We start from the raw sequence: 19,213 nt of genomic DNA, 5'->3' as shown, positions 1-19,213 counted from the left end.
GAATAGTATGTTATGAGAACTGCAAACAATTCAGCATTGATAAAGCCTGGAGAGTAGTGGGAGAGGCTGAAGAGCCCATCAGTTGTTTAATTAACAACTGTGGATTTCCCAAAGCCCAGTAGAGTTAAGCATCCATGTTATTTTTTAAACTCACAGTGCTCTGTCTTATTTCCCCCTCAGTGTCAGCTGTTGCTGGAAGTGGCCTGGCCTCTGTTTATCTTCCTGATCCTGATCTCCGTCCGGCTGAGCTACCCACCCTATGAACAACATGAATGTGAGTATCTGAGCGTCCCACGTCAGACTGCTGGCACGCGACATCCAGGCAGTGGGCACGGACTACATTTGTCCTAAGCCACTATCTTTAGGAAACACCGCACATGGTTTGGAATAGAAACACTTCCTGTTTTCTGATAAGGCGTGAACTCAGGAGACCATTTTCAGTCCTAGCCAATGGTGATAACAGTAATTATAATAATAGCCAACATCTGTTTCATGCATTTTAGATCATGAAAGTAAAAGCAGCTTACCGATAAGTCAGAGGATGGTGATTAAAAGAGCCCCCTGAGGCAGTGCCTTAACTCAGCTCTCATCTGGACCCTGCCAGGTTTTTTTTTTTTTTTTTTTTTTATATGCATTACATCTTTATTGCACAGTTGCAAATCAGGAACATATCATTTTAAGCAGCATTTGTATAGGACTGCTCAGATTGCCTAATACGATTTTATTGGATTGTCATAACAACCTTGTATAATAGACCCTCATTGTTAGCGTTTGCTTTAATTTCTCGATAAGTAAATTGGGGCTCCAAAAAGTGCAGGACTTGCCCTAGGTCACACATCTAATAAGTGACACAGAGGAAATCGAGCTCTAATCATCTGACTCCTGGGCATGTGTTTGGGTGATGGCCTATATAGTGAGGGTAGAAAATACAGTAGTGGCTAAGAATACAAGCTCTCGATGTCAGGTGACCTGGGTTTGAATCCTGGCCTCGACACTTACTAGGTATATCACCCTGGGCAAGTGACTTCACTTCTCTGTACCTGAGTGTCCTCAAATTTATCAAAGGGGAATGACGACACCTACCCCATGTGATTGTCCTGGGTGTCATTCTGTCATCACCATCTTTGTCTCCTGGCTAGGCTCATTGGATGGACTGACTGCAGAAATGTCCCAGTCTGAAGGGTCAACGTTTATGTGGGAGGTTTTACTGGGACCTCTGTTCCATTGCTTCGGTGCCTTTTCTTACCATTAGCTAGCTCCGCTCACAGCCCGCCGGCTGCGCAGGATATTTTTGCAGGATATCGTTCTTCGAGGAAGAGATGGGGTTAAGGACACCTTTTCATTGTGTTCTTAGGCTGGTCCCATCTCTCTCACAGCACATAGTGGCAGTTTTTTTACCTGCTAATTTGCTAATACGTCTTATACATATTGAAGTTTAAAAAAAATCCGAAATCCACAAAACCTCAAGAACATTCTACCAGATGCGTTTTTTCTGATTTCGCCAGAAAGGAAAAGAGCATAAAATGAAATATATGCTCAGTTTGTGGGCCTGGGATGTAATTCTGCTTTTCCTTTTGGTGCCCCAAAGATTAATGAACAAATGCATATTTGATTTTATTTTAGCATTACCCTAAGCTTCACTGAAGTACATGTTTTAGGGTTTTAGGGAAAACTCAGCCTTTTTATCTGCTAGGCTGTGCTCTCTCAGGAATAATCACAAGCAGGCAAGACGGTGTAGTGGAAATAGTGCGTACCTTGGCATCAGACAAATTGGGGTTTGTTTGGATCCTTGCTACACCTCTTGCTGAGGTCATGACCTTGGGCAAGTTGTTGAATTTTAATCCAGATCCCTCTAGATCTAGATTATAGATTCTAAGAAATGTGAAATTGCTGTACTTACAGAAGGCAGATGCGACTTTTGCCCCCACCTGTGCACTTCTTGCAACCTTACCCTCCTATTCTCACCACCTTCTAGGGACCTCGCTAGAAGGGCAGAGAGCTAAGATGAAGCCTGCAGAGGTGTCTTGTGCCTGGGAACAAAAGATGGGTGTTTAATTCTTCCCCATAAATCTTTCCGAGTTTGATCGAGAGCCATCAAGGTCCTAATCACTTCCCTGGGCTGTGGAGGTCCATTACGATATTTGATTGTCGTCCTGTATACCAAATGCCAAGTCCCCATACTGCCTTTTTTTTTTTTTTGCAAATCGGGTGGGACCTCTAGGGAAGGGTCTTTGTTTTACTCCCCAGGGATTAGCTTGAAATAACTTCCCCTCCACTGCCCAGTGCTGCCTGGACCAACACCACCCTATTTTGGCTGCCAGCATCTTCAGGAGGTTAAAGAGAATCCCTTAATTCTTCGAGTATTTGGTTGGGTTACATAAACTTTTCCCTGCATGAGGAGCAGCTGACCTAGGCAAAGGACCTTGTTTGGTTTTCCTTGAACTATTAACAGGGAGATAAGGAGGTTTACTGAGTAAACGTTCAACAGGCCAGAGTCCCTGCAGAGGGTGGCCACAGTGATCAGATCTTGTTATATCCTTGCTTTGGAGGTTGCCTCTCTGGTTGGACTATGATAGAAGGAAAAGAAAAAAGGGACCCCAATATTAGAAATGCAGAGGGTAGCAATTTCTGGCTGTAGCTTACCTTCTGGGGAGACTCTGTTAGCATATCTGTGCGAAAAGAGTAAGATGAATGAAACGGGATTCCTGCTCTGGAGAAAGGTCGTAGCTGTGGGGTGGAAGGAGTATTTCTGGCTGGACAGTGGTGGAATGAGTACTGTCGTAGGCTCACAACCAGAGTGCTGCAACAGTCCTGACAGGCTCGCTCTCTGGGCCTTTGCCCTGGGCCAGGCTCTCTGCTACCTGCTTTGCCTGTAAGAACTCACGCACTACTCACTGCAGCTCTGTGGAGTCCACTGTATTTCTGTCACCGTTTTACACCCGAGGAAACTGACGTAGGGGTTGGGTAACTTGGCCGAAGTTGCTACTTAGCAAGTTGCGGGGACTGGATATGAATCCCTGTAGGTCTGACCCCAACCCCTGTAAAGCTGCACAGCCCTTTGTCACTTAGAGCCATTGTTTTTAATGGTTGTTAACTCTCTTAGGGTCACAGGTAACCCTGAGAATATGATGAAAGCTGGAGCCATGGCCTTTCTGTCCAAAGGAATTCACACATGCTTGGTCCTTCGGCTAAAAGCCCCTGGTCCCAGGGCACATTTATCTTGATCCTCATCAGTGGCCCCTGTGGCTGCCTACTACAACCAAGGTGTGCCTCTGACACCGAGGACCTGCCCAAGGACCCCCAAACCTGCTGTTTGTCAGCAGCTCCTCCGTAACGAAGGGAAAGGAGAGTGAGGAGGTGACCTATGGGATGGGGCTCGTAGTTTGGATGAGCGCCAGAACAACACTGACAACAAAGGTAGCTTCACAGATGACATCTGACCCCAAGTTAGCGTGTTTATTACGTGCCTTTGAGGAGCTTATGAGCTGGCAGAGGAAGAGAAACTAACATGTTTGGCCAACAAAGGACAGTACCCGAGGGGACTGAGAAGAGATAGAGCACAAGGGAAGCCTCAGATATAAGGGAAGGAATGTGGATTGGGATCACGGAAATGTGGGTTCCACTCCCAGTCCTGCCCACTGACTCCTTCAGCATTTTTTTTTCTTTTTTAAGATTTTATTTCTTTATTTGAGAGAGAGAGAATGAGTGGAGGGGGAGGGACAGAGGGAGAGGGACAAGCAGACTCCCAGCTGAGCAGGGAGCCCGACGCGGAACTCGATCCCAGGATCCCGGGATCATGACCTGAGCTGAAGGCAGACACTTCACTGACTGAGCCACCCAGGCGCCTCTCCTTGAGCATTCTCCACCTGCCACTTCATCTTGCTGTGGTCTCCTTAGAGAATGAAGGAATTGGATCAGGCCATTCCCAGGGCCCTCCATGTCTCTGGCAGGTGAGGCAGGCGGTGGAAGGTGAAGTAAGGGTCGTCAGGCACTTTCTGTGTGTGGTCTACTCTGCCCCTCTCGTCACTTCCCCATGGCTGAGGTCATGAACCCCCATCTACAGATGATGCAGGTAGATTAAGAACTACTGTCTGATGCCAAGTTTCCAGCTCAGGCTGGGATTAGTCCAGAGGTGGCAGGTGTCTGGGGTGTGAGGGATGGGACACACACATTTGGGATGGAGCAGTGTACGGGTGGAAGCAAAAGAGATAGAGGGTCCTGTCGAGTCCCCAAAATTACCTCAGAGAGTTAATGTGTCTCTCTTTTTTTTTTCTTCTTCTTGATTTCATAGGCCACTTTCCAAACAAAGCCATGCCCTCTGCAGGAACGCTTCCTTGGGTTCAGGGGATTATCTGTAATGCCAATAACCCCTGTTTCCGTTATCCGACTCCCGGTGAGGCCCCTGGGGTTCTTGGAAACTTTAACAAATCCATGTAAGTACTATATCGGGTTTTCTTTCCAAACTTGTCAGTTAATACTCTTCCTTCCCTTCTCAACCTCTGGAGACTTTTGAATGGTTGAATTTGAGTGAGGTTGTTTTTGTAAAGATTTGAAGAACAAGGGCACGGAGAATTGCTGCCAGGATTTAAGACTGTGGGATCTTACTTCGGTGCATTTTAGGAGTAACAATATGTAGCTCTATGACAATAAGGGTCCTGTGGTTGGGGGCCATTCTTCCAAAAACTGGTCAGTAAGTAGGGGAGGGGGAGACACAGCATGTCAGCTCTGTGCATTCATTAGCCTACTCACTTAGCAACATTTCCTGTGCATTTGAAGCGGCTGGTCTATGTGCTGGGGGAGGTGGTACAGAGATATGCACAGGAGGGAGCCTGCCCGCAAGGAGCTCACTGCCTGGGCTGGGCGAGTTTGGTCCTTTGCTCCCAGATTCACTCTGACTCTGTCACTGCCCTGTCATACTGCGGTGTCCCAATGTCTGCAGGTCTCTCTCTTCCCCGGTGTGAGTTCCCCAAGGGCCAGGATGTTGCTTCCTTTGCTTTTGTCTTCCTGGCTCCTGGCTTCAATACTGGACATAAATATGGACTTAGTGTTTGCTGAATGAGCCATTGAAGATTCTTGGAATGCACAGAACCGTGGCATGAGTTCGAGTGGACAAAGGACTGTAGGAGATGTATCAGGACAGTTCCGAGGAAGCTGCTGCCAGGCCAGACGGGACAACATTATAACATTCGTGGACCTTAGGCTTTGTAGCTTTCAGGGACCTCCTTGCACGCAGAAATATTAAAAATTTTATTTGATAAACTGTGTTGGTGTAAAGATGACTATAATCTAGGTTGGATTCATTATCCTATATATTCATCCTGAATTTCTGAATTTCATTTTTTTAAATTCTGATTTTAAAAGACATTAAAAATTTTTGTGGATCCCTAAGAGCATCCTGGGCCCTAGGCACTGTGCTTCTGTGTCTCATGGATAAGTTGGTCCTGGATGTGTGTGTGTGGGTGGGTGGGTGTGAGGGCTTCCTGGAGAGGAGGCACATGGGCTGGGCCTTGAAGGGTGGTAAGATTTGGTTGTGTGGACACCCGGGAAGAGCATTCAGGGCAGGGATGGCGGGTGGATGGGAAAGAGCCCAGACTATCGGTGCTGCTGGCTGTGGCGAGCAGTGGGAGTGGACCAGGGCTGGCCCATGGAAAACATGGTGGGGGCATGTTTTCCTGGCAGGTACTTTCTTCAAGCCAGAGAGGCAGCTAGTCTAACCAGGGCTTTTCTTCTTTTCTTGCACCCCCTGTAGCGTGTCTCGCCTGTTCTCAGATGCTCAGCGGCTTCTTCTGTATAGCCAGAAAGACACCAGCATGAAGGACATACACCAAGTTCTGAGGACGTTGCAGCAGATAGAGCGTTCCAGTCCAGGTAAGCAAACGCCTTCTGTGCATTGGTTCATGATTGGAAATCGGCCTACACGGGGTGAGACGGCAGCCCAGGTGGCCTGCTACTTGTTTCTTCAGCACTTCCCTAGGGAGCTTTCCTCCTCAGTGGCTGGCCTGTGTGGCCTCTCTGCAGGTGTTGGAAGACAATGAATGTGCTGGCCTCCTCCGGGGAGACAGAAGAAAAATCACCGGAGAGGAAGGGCACAGGCCCCGTGTTAGGACAGTTGGGGGGTGCGGGTTGCTGCCAACTCCATTTTTTTTTTTTTTTGGAGTTGCCCGTATGGTTGCCTCGAATGGGCTGATTTATAGACGGGATGATTATGTGCACCTAAGAGCAATTAAAGTTGCAACTTGATATGGATAGGTGAAAGTTCTAAAAGGGAAATGCAGCTCATCTTCTGCCTAGTCATTTGATTTCGTCTGATGGGCGCTTGATGTCTGATCTTTTAAAAGTGAAGTCTTCATCTCTGATCTGGTAAGTGCCCAGGGAGCTTCTTGCCGGCCACTGAGGAAGTGTCTGAGGAGCAGGCATGGGCTGCAGAAGTCATGGAGCAGCCTGCCAGGCAGTGGCCTACCAGGGAGACAGTCTCCCGGGTGCAGGCAGTCATGGCGTGCCTGGTCTGTAGAGAATTTAAAAGCAGTAGTGAAGCTGACTAAGAGTGGGTCTGCTTTTTGTCATCACCATGTACCGGTGGTTCTAAACAATGTCAGTCATAAATTACTCCCCATCACAGGCCAACTGCTGCCACCGCCCCCTCCAGGAAAGTACCTTTTACTCGGTTTGGTGTTTTAGGAGGGATGGGGAGGGTCAGCTTCTGCTGAAAAGCCTCCCGGTTTGTGACCCACTTGGCAAAAGAAGAAGTGGTGTGAAGTGCTAGAGTTTCCACCAGACTTGGAGCATTTTCTTAGGAAGACAGAATGGCCCTTTCCCCCAGCAAGAGAAGATGCAGTGAGCAGCTAGGGCCCGATGGCCCGGGGAGTCGTGTGCAGGTGGCAGGGAGAAGGGGTCGCTTCCCCTCGAAGAGCGGCGTGGCCGTGCGTGGGCTCCTGGGTCAGCTGCGACGAGCTCCTGGCTGGACCACTCTGGGCTGCCCGGCCGGGCCCTCTGGGTGCTCTTTCCTTGCCCTGTAGGCCCCTGACCTTGCACACGCATCTCTGTCCCATCGTAGGACCCAGAGGTCGCAGCCACCAATCAAAGTCTCCGTCCTTTCTGATCTGCTGGAGGCCCCTGCCTGGCAGACCAGAGGCAGAGCTGGGGTTATTTCTCCTACTACAGAGACTCATTGTGTCCCATAGGAAAGAGCTAGGGTATATTACTTTGTAGCTTTGTGACTTTGTGAATAAGTCATTTAGGACCCTTGAGGCTGTTCTTCTCATCTGTGGCATGGGGACAATAGGAGAACCTATCTGGTAGGATTGTCGTGAGGAATAGATGAGATAACACACGTAATTGCTTAAAGACAGCTCCTGACACAGAGGAAGTATTTAGTGAATATGAGCTGTGATTATTTTGAAGTGGTGACATCTTAGCCAAACCATTTAACCTCTCTGAGCCTTAATTTCTTCAGCTGTAAAATAATAGGTAACTTGGAAGATAAAATGTCAGACCTGACACAGTGTCTGACGCATAATAGATGTTCAATAAATGGGAGGCACTCTAATTCTTAGGTGTCACTGAGGCATTTCTGAGCACCTGGCCTTGCTCGTCTGCCTCTCAACTTCATGGCTGGGGAAACAGACTAACGGATGGGGCTGAGTTTTAGATCTTAGTGGGAGCTTCCTTAGACACAGGACCATTTTTCTTCTTTGAGCAACTGGAGACATAAGGTAGGGTGGAGAAGAGAAGACAAACCTGTGTCCAAAAAATTTTCTCTGCAAAGCTGTGAAGAGAGCATCTCCTCTGATTTTGATTATATTATAGCAATACTTATTACTCATCTCTCCATTCACCCAGTCCGTTCCCTTGTCTACCCTGCAGCTCCTTCTAGATCGGTCCCACCTTTCTTTGCCTGTCTTGCATCACTAAGCCAGGCCTTGGACTGGAGGGAAATGCTCAAAAATGTTGCTTCTTCTAGGCAGAATCAGTCACTTTTTGCCAAATTTGAATAGCACTCTAGATTTCAGAGAGAATCCAAGGCTGGGGTATGTCAGTGTAGATCCTAACCTAGAGACCTGTGTTTATCTGCACTGATAGCCCTACTCATGGTATGATGATGGGCTTAGCCCTCTTACACCATCACTGTCAGGATTGGAAGGATCCTTGCCCGCATCAACCTTCTCTACTACACACCCACTTCCTATGATGAGACCTACCTCTCACATGGCAGCCCATTTTGGGGAGTAATAGCTCTAATTAGCAGAACATACTCACTACCCTGCTATACCTTCCAGTCGATGAGGCTAATTCGATTTCCCTTGAAATATTTAAAGACAGCTCTTGTGTTTTTTTTTCCCCCTTTCTTCCTAAAGTCTTTGATTTTTCTAGGCTAAATGTCCTCCATTCCTCTTCTGGAATATTTTTTCCTCCCTGATTTCTGCCTTTCCTCTGGTTGTGTTTCAGTGTGTTTATGTCTTCCTTGAAGTTTTTTTTTTTTTTTTTTAATTACGTTACGTTAATCACCATACTGTCTTCCTTGAAGTTTATCAGAAATTGCAACGGTATTCCAGCATGGAGTAGAAGGGGATTTTTGTCTCCCGTGTTGTGAGCACTCTATTTCTGTTAATGCAATATGAGATTGCATTGGACTTTTTGGCATCCACGTCACACTGTTGACTTCTACTCTGCATGCAGTCAACCAATATTGCAGTCTTTTAAATACACAGTATTGCAAGTTACTTGTTCTCCATTTCTTAATCATGCTGTTGGCCAAAAGGGAAAACATCTATTTCCTTTCTGTTTTACACTTTTAAACTCCCTATGTCATTTTGTCCTACCCAAACCATTTTAGATTCTGATTTTGCCATGTGTATATTTGCTGCTTATTACTGTTTCCTGTCACATAGGAATTTGATAACTAGCTCTCTTTGTTCTCATCCAAGTCATTAATGACTGTGGCCTAAGGCTGGAGGTTTCCATCAGTCCACTGGAGACTAATAACCCCTTTGGACTACTACTACTCAGGCTCTTACAGATTCACCAGCCTATGGTGTCATCAGTGCTGGGCCCCTGGCCTGTGATCTAGTTGAAAGACTTGTTATTTCCTTCAGCTTAGATTCATTAGACTATCCACAGATAATTTGTGGATATGGGGGGTCTGTACTCAGATACTATCTTCTAATCCCATGGCTTCCTGGACTGGAGCATCATTTTATTTCTATTTATTGGATGAGACCTTAGAGGTCTTTTAGTTCATTTATAGATAAATGGGTTGACTCATTCAGTCATTCAGCCAATATTTATTGAACTTAATACGTGCCAACAAGTGTTCTAGGTGCTGGGACACAAAGGTGTACAAAACAAAATGTCCCCGGTTCATATGGAACTTCTATTCTAGAAAATAACCTGATCCAGAAGGGGGAGGGACTTTTCCAAGTTTGCACCGCCACCAGAAGGTTATTCTAGGAATGGAGGACAGCTAAATGTTGCTTCATGAAATTCTCTTTCTACAGTGCTGTCTTATGCTGTTCTAGGAATCCTTCAACTGAGAAGGCCTCTAGTTTTAAGAATTAAATCACAGACAAGTCTAATTATTCTGGAAACCATCCTAATGAGAAACCCACGTAGGAAGCCTTACAGAGGGGCCTTGCCCTATTTTCTCATCACTGGAACTCTTTGGACATTTTATTATTTTCTTCCAAAATCTATAACCACATAGGTTGAGCAGAGGTTAAATTAATGTTTGGGAGTCCATGTGAGGAGCATTCCTTCTTCATAAGTCCCCATTGTGACTGCAACACAGCAGAAATACAAAAATTGCACAAATTCTCAGGAACTGTAGAAAGAGTGACAGGTTTAGATTCTGTCTCTGAGATGCAGACTGGAAGGATGAGCGTTTCTCTGAGTGAGTTTGATGTAGTATCTGAGATTATTTCAAGCAGTATACAGACTACAACTTTTAATTTTAACTCCTATCAAATTGCAACTTCATGGGTGGTATTGCTTAGGAGGATGTTAAATAGAAAACGTGAAGTTACAGAATACACTTTTGTTTTCTGTCCATATGGTAAAACTTGTGAGAGCAGTTTGTTAATGATGGAAAATTGGAATATGCTGGTATAAGAGAAAGAATTTGGGGCTTTGTGTTAAGGTTTGTTTTGGGAACAAATTCAGGCTCTACCCCTCATTATCTGTGAACCTTGAGCATGTTTAGATTATCTCTGACCCTCAGTTTACCTAGAAAGTAGAGATTACCCAAGGGTCATTGAACATTAGCTCAGATGACATCTGTGGGGATGGCTAATAGTGGGGACACAGCACATAGTTGACACATAATAAATCTGAGTTGGCTCATCTCCCCTTCTGTTCCTGGCTGACTGTTTGGTTTTACCAATTTGTTCAACCTCTCTGGGCCTTGACTTTCCTTGCCTTGAAATTGGGACTTTGGCAAAACGACCTGAAAATGTTTAATCTTGGAAACTTGGTCAGTACTTGGAAGGGGGGGGGGTCACCTGGGACTAACCAGTGATGTGGGCTATCCCCCAGACTGTAGTTCTCCAAGGCAGGACGGGGCCTTGTTCACGGCTCTCCCCCAAGCATTAGCAGGCACATGGTAAGCAATCGGGGGATCTTTGTGGAATAAAAATGAGAGAAAATACCTGCCCTTTCTCCCTCATAGAATATTTTAAGGGTCAAGTGAAAGTGCTTTGAAAGGTATAAAATCCCAGCACATGTAATTTCCCTCGTGTGAACCCAAATCAACCAGGCTAAATAATAATGACAGAAGTTCTTCATATAGTCTCGGCTTGCTTTCTTCCACAAGGTTCACCTTCCAGAACGTTACAGGTGCTGCCATGAACCTGGAGGCCAGAAGTAGATTTACTGAGAAGCTAAAGAAGGTTCACTATCCTCGGCCCCTTTGAAGGCCCTGGTAGAGATCTTAGCTATCAGAAAGTGTCAAAAGCAGGATTTTTAAAAAATATTTTTAAAAAAATATTCTTTTTCATAAAGAGAGACTCCCAAATTGTGTCGGCCTCAGGCCTCACAGACCTGCAACTGCTCTTGCCAGAGGCCCTGGGGAGACAGGAAGAAGTGCCATCTTCCTTAGCCTCCCTCTTGACCCTTCCCCCCAGGCTCTGCCACCACACCAGCCCACCTGCCCCTCTCTGGTGAATCCAGCAGGTTCAGATGGGGTGACTAGCCGACTGGCCAGAGCCAAGGCCTCCCCAGTGGGCCTGTGTCACTCAGATCAGGACTGAGCTAGAGAAGATGTCCCTTTGCTTTCTGCTTTGTCTTTTCTACTTGTTTCCTTTTCAGCTATTTAAACATATCGGTTAGTGCTACCCACCAGGCTCTTTAGCCGGCTTCCTGCTGAACATCTCTGCTCAAACATCCACTTTACCCCAATGCCTCATTCCTTCCCCAAATCCTGGAGTTTCCACTACAGACTCTCATCTCTAAATGGCACCATGGGGCCCAGGCTCCTCTTGAGTTTATGCCAAGCGCGGTCAGCACTTCCTGCTTGGCTAGAAGTTGGGAAATGCACATCGTGGGGCTGAGGCTTCTTGCCTTCCTGGGTGGGCCATCCTCAAATCCCCTATAAGAAGTTCCCAACTCCCCGACTATCCCTCATTTTCATAGTTAGTTAGGCTCTTGTCCACTGCTGTACCCCATGGCTGCTCCCTCAGCCACACCATTGCTTATGCTGCTCTGGGACAATTCCTATGCTTGTGGAGGTGCTGTGGAAGTTCTGTGTCTTTATCAGCTCTGACCTGGCCCAGTGGATAGGATTACGGGGTCGTTCTTTGGTGTGGCTGGATGCCAGATCCCCAGTCTCCCCCATGTAAGGGACTCAGCAACTTCCATCCTTAGCCAAGATCTTAGCTCTCCAGGTGTCAGGCCCTGTCCCAAATTACAGCCACCCTAATCCTTTTTAATGGAAGCTGAGTGGGTGTTCTGTGGGACTTCAGAAGATCATCTTCTGGACCTGCTGAATCAGGCCAGGCCAGGTAGGTGGGACAGTTGAGAGATGGCTTTCAAGCTATATAAGTAGGACTGGCAAGTTACACATATCTGTAGATGCCATGTACCCAACCATCCACGTGAATGGCACTCCCCCTGAGAATTATGCTCCCTGAAGTTGGGTAGTGCGTGGGCTACGTGGCTCTTTGCTGTGGCCTGGAGGACCTATCCCAGCACCTCCCAGTGAGGACTAGGGTTACAACTGGCCCCCCACCGCACCTGGTCCAGGGGCTTCCGAAATGCCTTCAGTCCGGGATATAGAGCCCTCTGAAGCTTATGAGAACTTTTCTAGGAAAGAACAAGGAAGAACTTTGGGCATTTTGTCACTGGGCTAGAGATGTCACTTTGGAAGACATGCCACATCATGGAGATCGAGGGTTGGAAGGCGGCAGGCATGGAGGAGAGATCTAGGGCAGCTCTGCGTGCACCCCCACATCCTGACCTGGGTCTGGAGCTTCTCCGTCCCTTCAGCTACATTTTGTATGTCAGTGGTATAGCTGCCATTTTCTGAATGTTCATGGGACAAATCTGGTTGGTTTGGCCTTTCTGATGTGGTTCTGTAAGACTTCCGTGAAGTAAGTCCTCGGGGTTATGCTGGATTTTACTCAGGGAAAAGGGTCCTAACTTTGTGACTGTTGGATTTACTGATAATACTGCGAACTCACCATGTGGACCTTTGATTCTGCTCTGATCTTTGAAAGCCAAGCAGACCTGATCCCCCGAGGGCAGGGCAGGCGTTGGTGACAGGGCAAGGTGGCAGGGAGTTGAGCAAACATCCAGTAAACATCCACTGAGCAGTATAATTTAGCGCTAAGAGAACACTTGGCAGCCTTGGTTCAAATCCTGGCTTTTCTGCTTCTCACCTATGTGACCTTGGATAATTCCATAACATCTCTGTCTCTAGTTTCCTCAAAATGGAGATACCAATGAGCTAATACGGGTAAAGCATTCAGTGCAGTGCTTGGCCTGTAAGAGGCATCAGGCTTGTACTTCAGTTCACTGCATACCATGTGAGGTAGGGGATTTTGTTCCTTTTTATGCACAAGAAGGAGCTGAAGTTCAGAGAGGCTAAGTAACTTGCCTAAAGCAGCATAGCTGGTAAAGGGAGGAAGAAGGCTGGAACTTCAGTGTTTCATACTCTGCTGTTACTACTCCATTCTAAAGAGAGCAGCCCAGGGTAGCCAGAAACTTCCCCAAGGTCACTGGATAATGGAGTATGGATGGCTGGCATCAGCAAAGAGACAAGAGGGCTTCTGGGAGAAATACCAGACTTCCTTCACTTCCCAGCTTCATTGGGGAACAGGCATGGGTGGAACGTTCCCCAAGGCCTGTCTAGAAAGAACATCCTATGACTCACAACCATTTCTCCTTCCCTGCCTGAACCCCTTCTTTCCATTATGGACAGCCACCAAAGTTGAGGCCGCAGCCCCAAACTTTGTTTTCTGTCCTTGTGGGCCCCCTGTGAGTCATCTTTTGGGGAGATCTGATGACATGTATGTCATCATTATATCATCAGACTGGAAATTTCTTGAAATCTTTGCGTGATTGCAGTTCACGTTCTGCCTGCACTTGTTGAAAGCTCTGATCTAGGGCCTGGAGTTTCATATTTTGAAACTTTTCAACCTACCGTGAGGAAGTTTTCCCAGACCTGTCAACAGCCAGGCTGTGTCCTGGAGCCCAGGCCGCTGGTTTCCATCCAGGGTAGGGGTCTGGCCCCAGCTAGGCTGTAATCAGGAAGATGCAGTGCTGCACAGCTATGTTGAAATATTACTTGAACTAAACTGAATCAAAGGTCAACTTTACCCAGACGAGAATAGAAAACACAGGGCGCATGGGTGGCTCAGTCGTTAAGCGTCTGCCTTCGGCTCAGGTCATGATTCCAGGGTCCTGGGATCGAGCCCCGCATCGGGCTCCGTGCTCCACAGGAAGCCTGCTTCTCCCTCTCCCACTCCCCCTGCTTGTGCTCTCTCTCTCGCTGTGTCTCTCTCTGTCAAATAAATAAATAAAACCTTTAAAAAAAAAAAAAGAATAGAAAACACAATTACACTCAATTACAGGACAGCATGTACCCCACAATGGTAGACTGCCTTTAAAAAAGTTGGATTGTTAACGTCAAAAACATTGTTTCAAGAACAGTGTTTCATGTGTCTCGCTTTTCCAAAGATTTATTTACCCCGTGGGTGGCAAAGAACAGTTTGGGAGTCCAGTGTGTTTCTAGCTGAAAGCCTCCCATCTCTTGTGCTCTCATCACTGTTGCGTTGAGGCACAAAAGACAATCTTGGAGTGACACTTCATTGAACATCAGATGAAGTTGCAGCAAGTAATGATGCTATTTTACATTTTGATATATTGTTACATTGAAGGCTTACAGTGGCATTAGCGGGTTGATATTATCTCCATTTTATTGACGAGGAAACAGGCTCAAAAAGCTCAAAACAGACTATGTCTGTTGCCTAGGGTCACAGAATAAAGCTGTAAATTGAATCTGGGTCTGTTTGACCCCGAGGCTTAGCTTTTTTCCACCACATCATGCTGCCATGTTGCCTTATTCCAATACCAGGAAGCATGGGTGGCATCATCCATCTTTTGATGCCAAAAATGTGATAAAGTGATTTTAAAGAGTGAAATGATGCATTGAATTCCCCATAAAGTAGAAAGAGCCAAAGCTTTTTAGCCAGAGCTGATTAAATTCGCATTTACCACTTGCTTGCTCTGTGACCTTGAGCAGGGTATTAACCCCTCTGGGTCTGTTTCCACATTTGAAAAATGGGACTCTGACATTTCTCGTAAGCTTGTTTTAGGCATTCTAGAAAAAGAGTACATATAACGAGTCTGATGCTCTGTAAATGCTAATCACCTTCCTCTGCCCACAAATCACTCCTTTGTCCCTATCTTGATACATTTTGTTTTGAAAGTAAAGGAAAACTAAGTTATTTATACATTATATATATTAACAGTTACTCCTTTAGTTCAGCCCTGGAAAGAATGAATCCCTTTTCAGCCCCTACCTCATCTTAAACTCCTCTTCCTTCACTCTCCTGTGTTCCTAGAGCTCTCGAGGTCCTGGGGCTAGTTCCGCTCCCACACTGCTGGTGTTAGGTGTGTCTGGTTGCGTTTTCAGTTGGAGACCCGCTCATCAGTGAGGATTGATGCCTCAAACTCTCTTCTTTCTTCCCAGCTCTTTTTTACTCTGCCCTTTCTCTTTGATACAGTCTTTCCTGTTCTGGACTCTGTGCTTCTTCATACTTTTGGCCTCTTTCCTTCTCCTTGTTCTTTGCCTTTTCCAGGCATCTTCTTGCACCTTCCCACCTCCCTGGCCTTCACAAAGCATTCTCCATGAACAGTGCTTTCAGCTCTTTCCTTGCTTTGTCTACTGCTGGCTCCTAATCTCTTCCTCTCTTTCTCTTCAGGTCCAGAATTCATGTGGGCCAACGTGACCTCCATTACCTTTCATCTCTTGTTACCTTCATTTCCTGCTGGGCTTCCAGAGCCAGCCGGACTGCCTGTCACCCTGACTGCATCAGGAGTGCTCCTGGCCAGTGTGAACCCATCACCCTTTCCCCCTGGGGCCACTGTCTCCACTCATTCTTTGGGGACCTGGTTGCCATTCAGGTTCTTATCAGCTGACATCAGTCCTCATTCCAGCAGCAACCAACAGCACACCTTGCCCACTTCTCAGTAAGACATGGGTCTGCCACTGTAGATGTCTAGGTGAAGTAGAAAGTAGGTGTCACTCTCCACCCCCTGATTTTAACGATGACTGATTGTGGAGTTGCAGACAGGGCTGGAGGCTCACAGGTCTGCCCACCTCATCCCTCTCCATCTCCCCTTGGCAAGGACAGGGATCATGTCTTCAGATAGCATCTCGTTTGTTACAGGCTCCTACCTTCAAGGAGCACGGAGAAATATTGTTCCTTCGAACCACAGTACTAGTGTTTTGGGTTCAGTAGCCATTCTGTAGTTTATTGAATTAATGCAAGCTAACCCTATGTGTTTCATAAGCTTAGAGTATTTCCATTGGTCTCAGGAGAAGACTCTGGCTTCCCTGGTACTTGCCACAAAGGGTTCAGGGAGCATAACCCTAAATATTCTGGTTTCTCTTGGGACCACTATACATAATTGTCATCTATGAGTTTATCAACATTTGTTTTGAACTTGTTTAAAATAACCCAGACTCCTAGTAAAGGTAAACCTCCATTTCTAGAAAACTGGAGGCTCGGAGAGCGTAGTGATCTCTCCAAGGCCACATGACTGGAAAATTCTGGAACTGAGGTTTGAACCAGGGTAGCCAGACTCCAGAACCTTATACTGGTTATGCCTACGTATCCCCTCAGCAAGCCTTCACTGTAGTAAAGAAATCCAAGCTATTCTTGCAGAAGAAAGTAGAGCCCTAACATCAGGAAAAAAAGAAAAACCTTAACAACAAAAAACACCTGAGTGTGTGTGTTACCAGCCCTTCCGTAGCAGAGAAATGTTTTAAGGTTTTGTTTTTACGGCTGGACAAGCTTCAGCTGAGTAAAGCCAGGAGTTAGAATCCAGCCTGGTCCCCTCCAGACCATTGCCCATTTGACAGGGTGAGGGCTGGGAGACCCTCTTGGGGTCCTTTTTAGAAGACTGCCTGGGCCTTGGATGGACGTGCTCGCTTTCTACTAGTCTTTTTTTTTCTCCTTTGCCTTCTCCACCCACTTCTCAAGCAGCTGATTGCTGTGGTTCCTTTTCATGTTGAACAAAAGCGACTACAGGGATCTTGAAACTTGAGCTGGGGACTGGAGGGTACTGACCGAGAGTAACCCCGCCGGCTCTGTGGAGGGCTTCCCTCCTCCGCCTTCCTGCTGGCCCTCCCTCCTCCCCGCTGGCCCTCCCTCTCCTCCCTGCTGGCCCTCCCCCTCCTTCCTCGTCCTCTGCTGGGCGGGAGAGGTCGGAAGCCACGTTAAGTGGCCGAGAAAGCATCTTGCCTGGTGCGGGGCCTCTCCTGTGGCCACTGTGGAAGTCTTTCCTTAGCTTGGTCAGTGAGGCCTGGCCCAGAGGATTGGCAAGAGACTGAGGAATCTGCCCTGTTCTTCCTCAGCCCACAGACACATGTTTCACTTGTTTTGTTCTTTAGACTCCAAGATCCTGAATTGGGTTTTTTTTTGGCTTTTGTTTTTTTTCTTCTTCCCTTTGCCCTACCTTTCTACATCCAAAGCAAAGCATTTGGGAAATGGAGAGGCCACCATTTGCTCCTCCAGGTGCAACCGAGGAGGCTGAGTTCGTGGGTGGAGTATTTTGGTCCATATTGGAGAGATTGCAGCAGGAACGCTCGCTTGGCCTTTTGCTGGATAGTGAGTCTGAGTCTTCTCCGTGGGCAGTGGGGACTCACATTGAATTTCACGACCAGTCCAGCTCTGTGATAAGCATGTACACCCTGTCAGTTACCTGTGTAAACTGTCGAGGCCCATCAGCTCTTTCCTTCTGAAAGAGTACTTTCCCAGTCTTGATCTTGGTTTTCACAACAACTTGTGAACGGTATTAGCTCCATTTTACGTCCAAGGAAACCAAAGCCCAGAGAGATTAAGAAAAGGGGAAAAGCAAGGTTCCTGGCTCCACACTTCGCACTAAGAGTAAAGCCAGGACTTGAATTCGGATCTTCTGGTGCTTCCTCTGTGGCAGGCAGTGCTGTGCTTTGAAATGGCAAAGTCCTGGCACTTTTTTTTTTTTTTAAGATTTTAGAATGTGAGCAGGGGAAGCAGAGGGAGAGGGAGATCTCAAGCAGACTCCATGCTGAGCACGGAGCCCGAAACGGGGCTCCATCTCACGACCCTGAGATAATGACCTGAGCTGAAACCGAGAGTCAGATGCTTAACCAACTGAGCCCCCCAGACGCCCCTCAAGGCACGTCTCTTCTTCTGGCAAAAAGATGTGTGCCCAGACAACTGTAGCTCCATCCGTGTGCTGCTTGAGGGAAACAGAGGAAGTTATTAGAGCACAAGGACAGCCACCTAACCCATCTTGAGGGTGGGAAAGTCCAGGCAGGCTTCCTGGAGGAGATGACTCATGGGCCAAGTCATTAAAAAAAAAAGGGTAGGAATTAGCTAGGCCAAAGGGAAGAAGGGCCGTTTCAGACATCTGACCTTCTCCATATTCTTGGCTTCTCCACTCATTTTCCTGCCAGCTACATAATGGAGAAAACAGAGACCAGAGGTACCGAGCCACCCCACTCTGGCCCCCACTATACTCCTTTCTCCTCCCTCTCCCAGTCTACTCCCCAGATCTTAGGTTTTGAAGAATCTTCTCTATGTTTATCTGTTTGTTGATTTATTTATTCATTGAAAAACACTTACGGGCACCTAGTATGTATACAGCACTACAACTACAGGGTGTCCTGGCCCTGCCACGATGAGAGATGCCCCCAGCCACAGCCTCAAGAGAATTCTGGCCGTCTGTCCTTTTCCAGAATTTGGCTTCAGCCTGACTCTCCTCCCTCCCCCCAAGCACTTACAGACAAGCCTCATCTTGGTCACTTGCATGACCTCATTCCTCATTCCTCCTCCTGCTTTCTTGACGTTTCTTCATCTCCCTTATCAGCCTCGAAAGTTCCTTGAGGGCAAGAACTGTGTCCTTACCTTCTCATTACACTTCATTTCGGTACATTGGTAAAGTTAAGTGAAAGAAACCCTTCTCGATAATCACAAAATTATTACCATTTATGGAGCATTTACCATGAGCCAGTTGTTCACTATTCACGCAGGTGGGGATATTGTTATCCTTGCCTCTTAGGTGAGAAAAGTTGGTCTCAGGAAGGCAAAGTGCGTTTCTCAAAGCTGCAGTCAATAAACAGCAGTCTGACATCAGAGTTAGGTTTTTCTGGCCCCACATCCCTGATTTTTGTACCACTCCACTGTTTCTCAAACTCAGCTATGGTCGCCTGGGGCGTTGTATAAAATTCTGACACCTGGGTGTCAGCTCCGAAAGTTCTGATTCGATGCTGGGGGTTGTAGCCTGGGCATTGGGGTTGTTGTAACACTACCTATTCGAGTGTCATCCTAGCCAAGGTTGAGAAGCGGTGCATTGCCCCACATTGCCTTTCTCTGTCCGTGCGGGCTCTAGCGGTTGGCGGGGGTGGTGGTGTGGGAACCTAGGTCCACATGTGTGGTACGCATGTGACCAGAATGGGCTTCTTTGTAGCCGGGGATCTTTGGCCCGCCCTGCTGCTCCCCCACCCAGCGACCTC

The 19,213-nt window shown here is 47.0% G+C and overlaps 1 protein-coding gene across 1 annotated transcript in view; it reads left to right on the top strand.

The window, feature by feature from the left end:
* LOC110581396 (phospholipid-transporting ATPase ABCA1) overlaps positions 1-19,213 on the top strand; it is a 127,742-nt gene that overhangs the window by 28,716 nt on the left and 79,813 nt on the right. The window contains 3 exon segments of the mRNA XM_021691219.2: positions 181-274; positions 4,292-4,433; positions 5,750-5,868. Of these exon segments, the coding sequence (XP_021546894.1) occupies positions 181-274; positions 4,292-4,433; positions 5,750-5,868 (355 nt within the window).

This window comes from Neomonachus schauinslandi, chromosome 13 (genome assembly GCF_002201575.2).
Source record: "Neomonachus schauinslandi chromosome 13, ASM220157v2, whole genome shotgun sequence".
Lineage (NCBI taxonomy): Eukaryota > Metazoa > Chordata > Mammalia > Carnivora > Phocidae > Neomonachus > Neomonachus schauinslandi.
The sequence above is the reverse complement of the archived record's forward strand: the minus strand, read 5'-3'. Positions and strand labels throughout refer to the sequence as shown.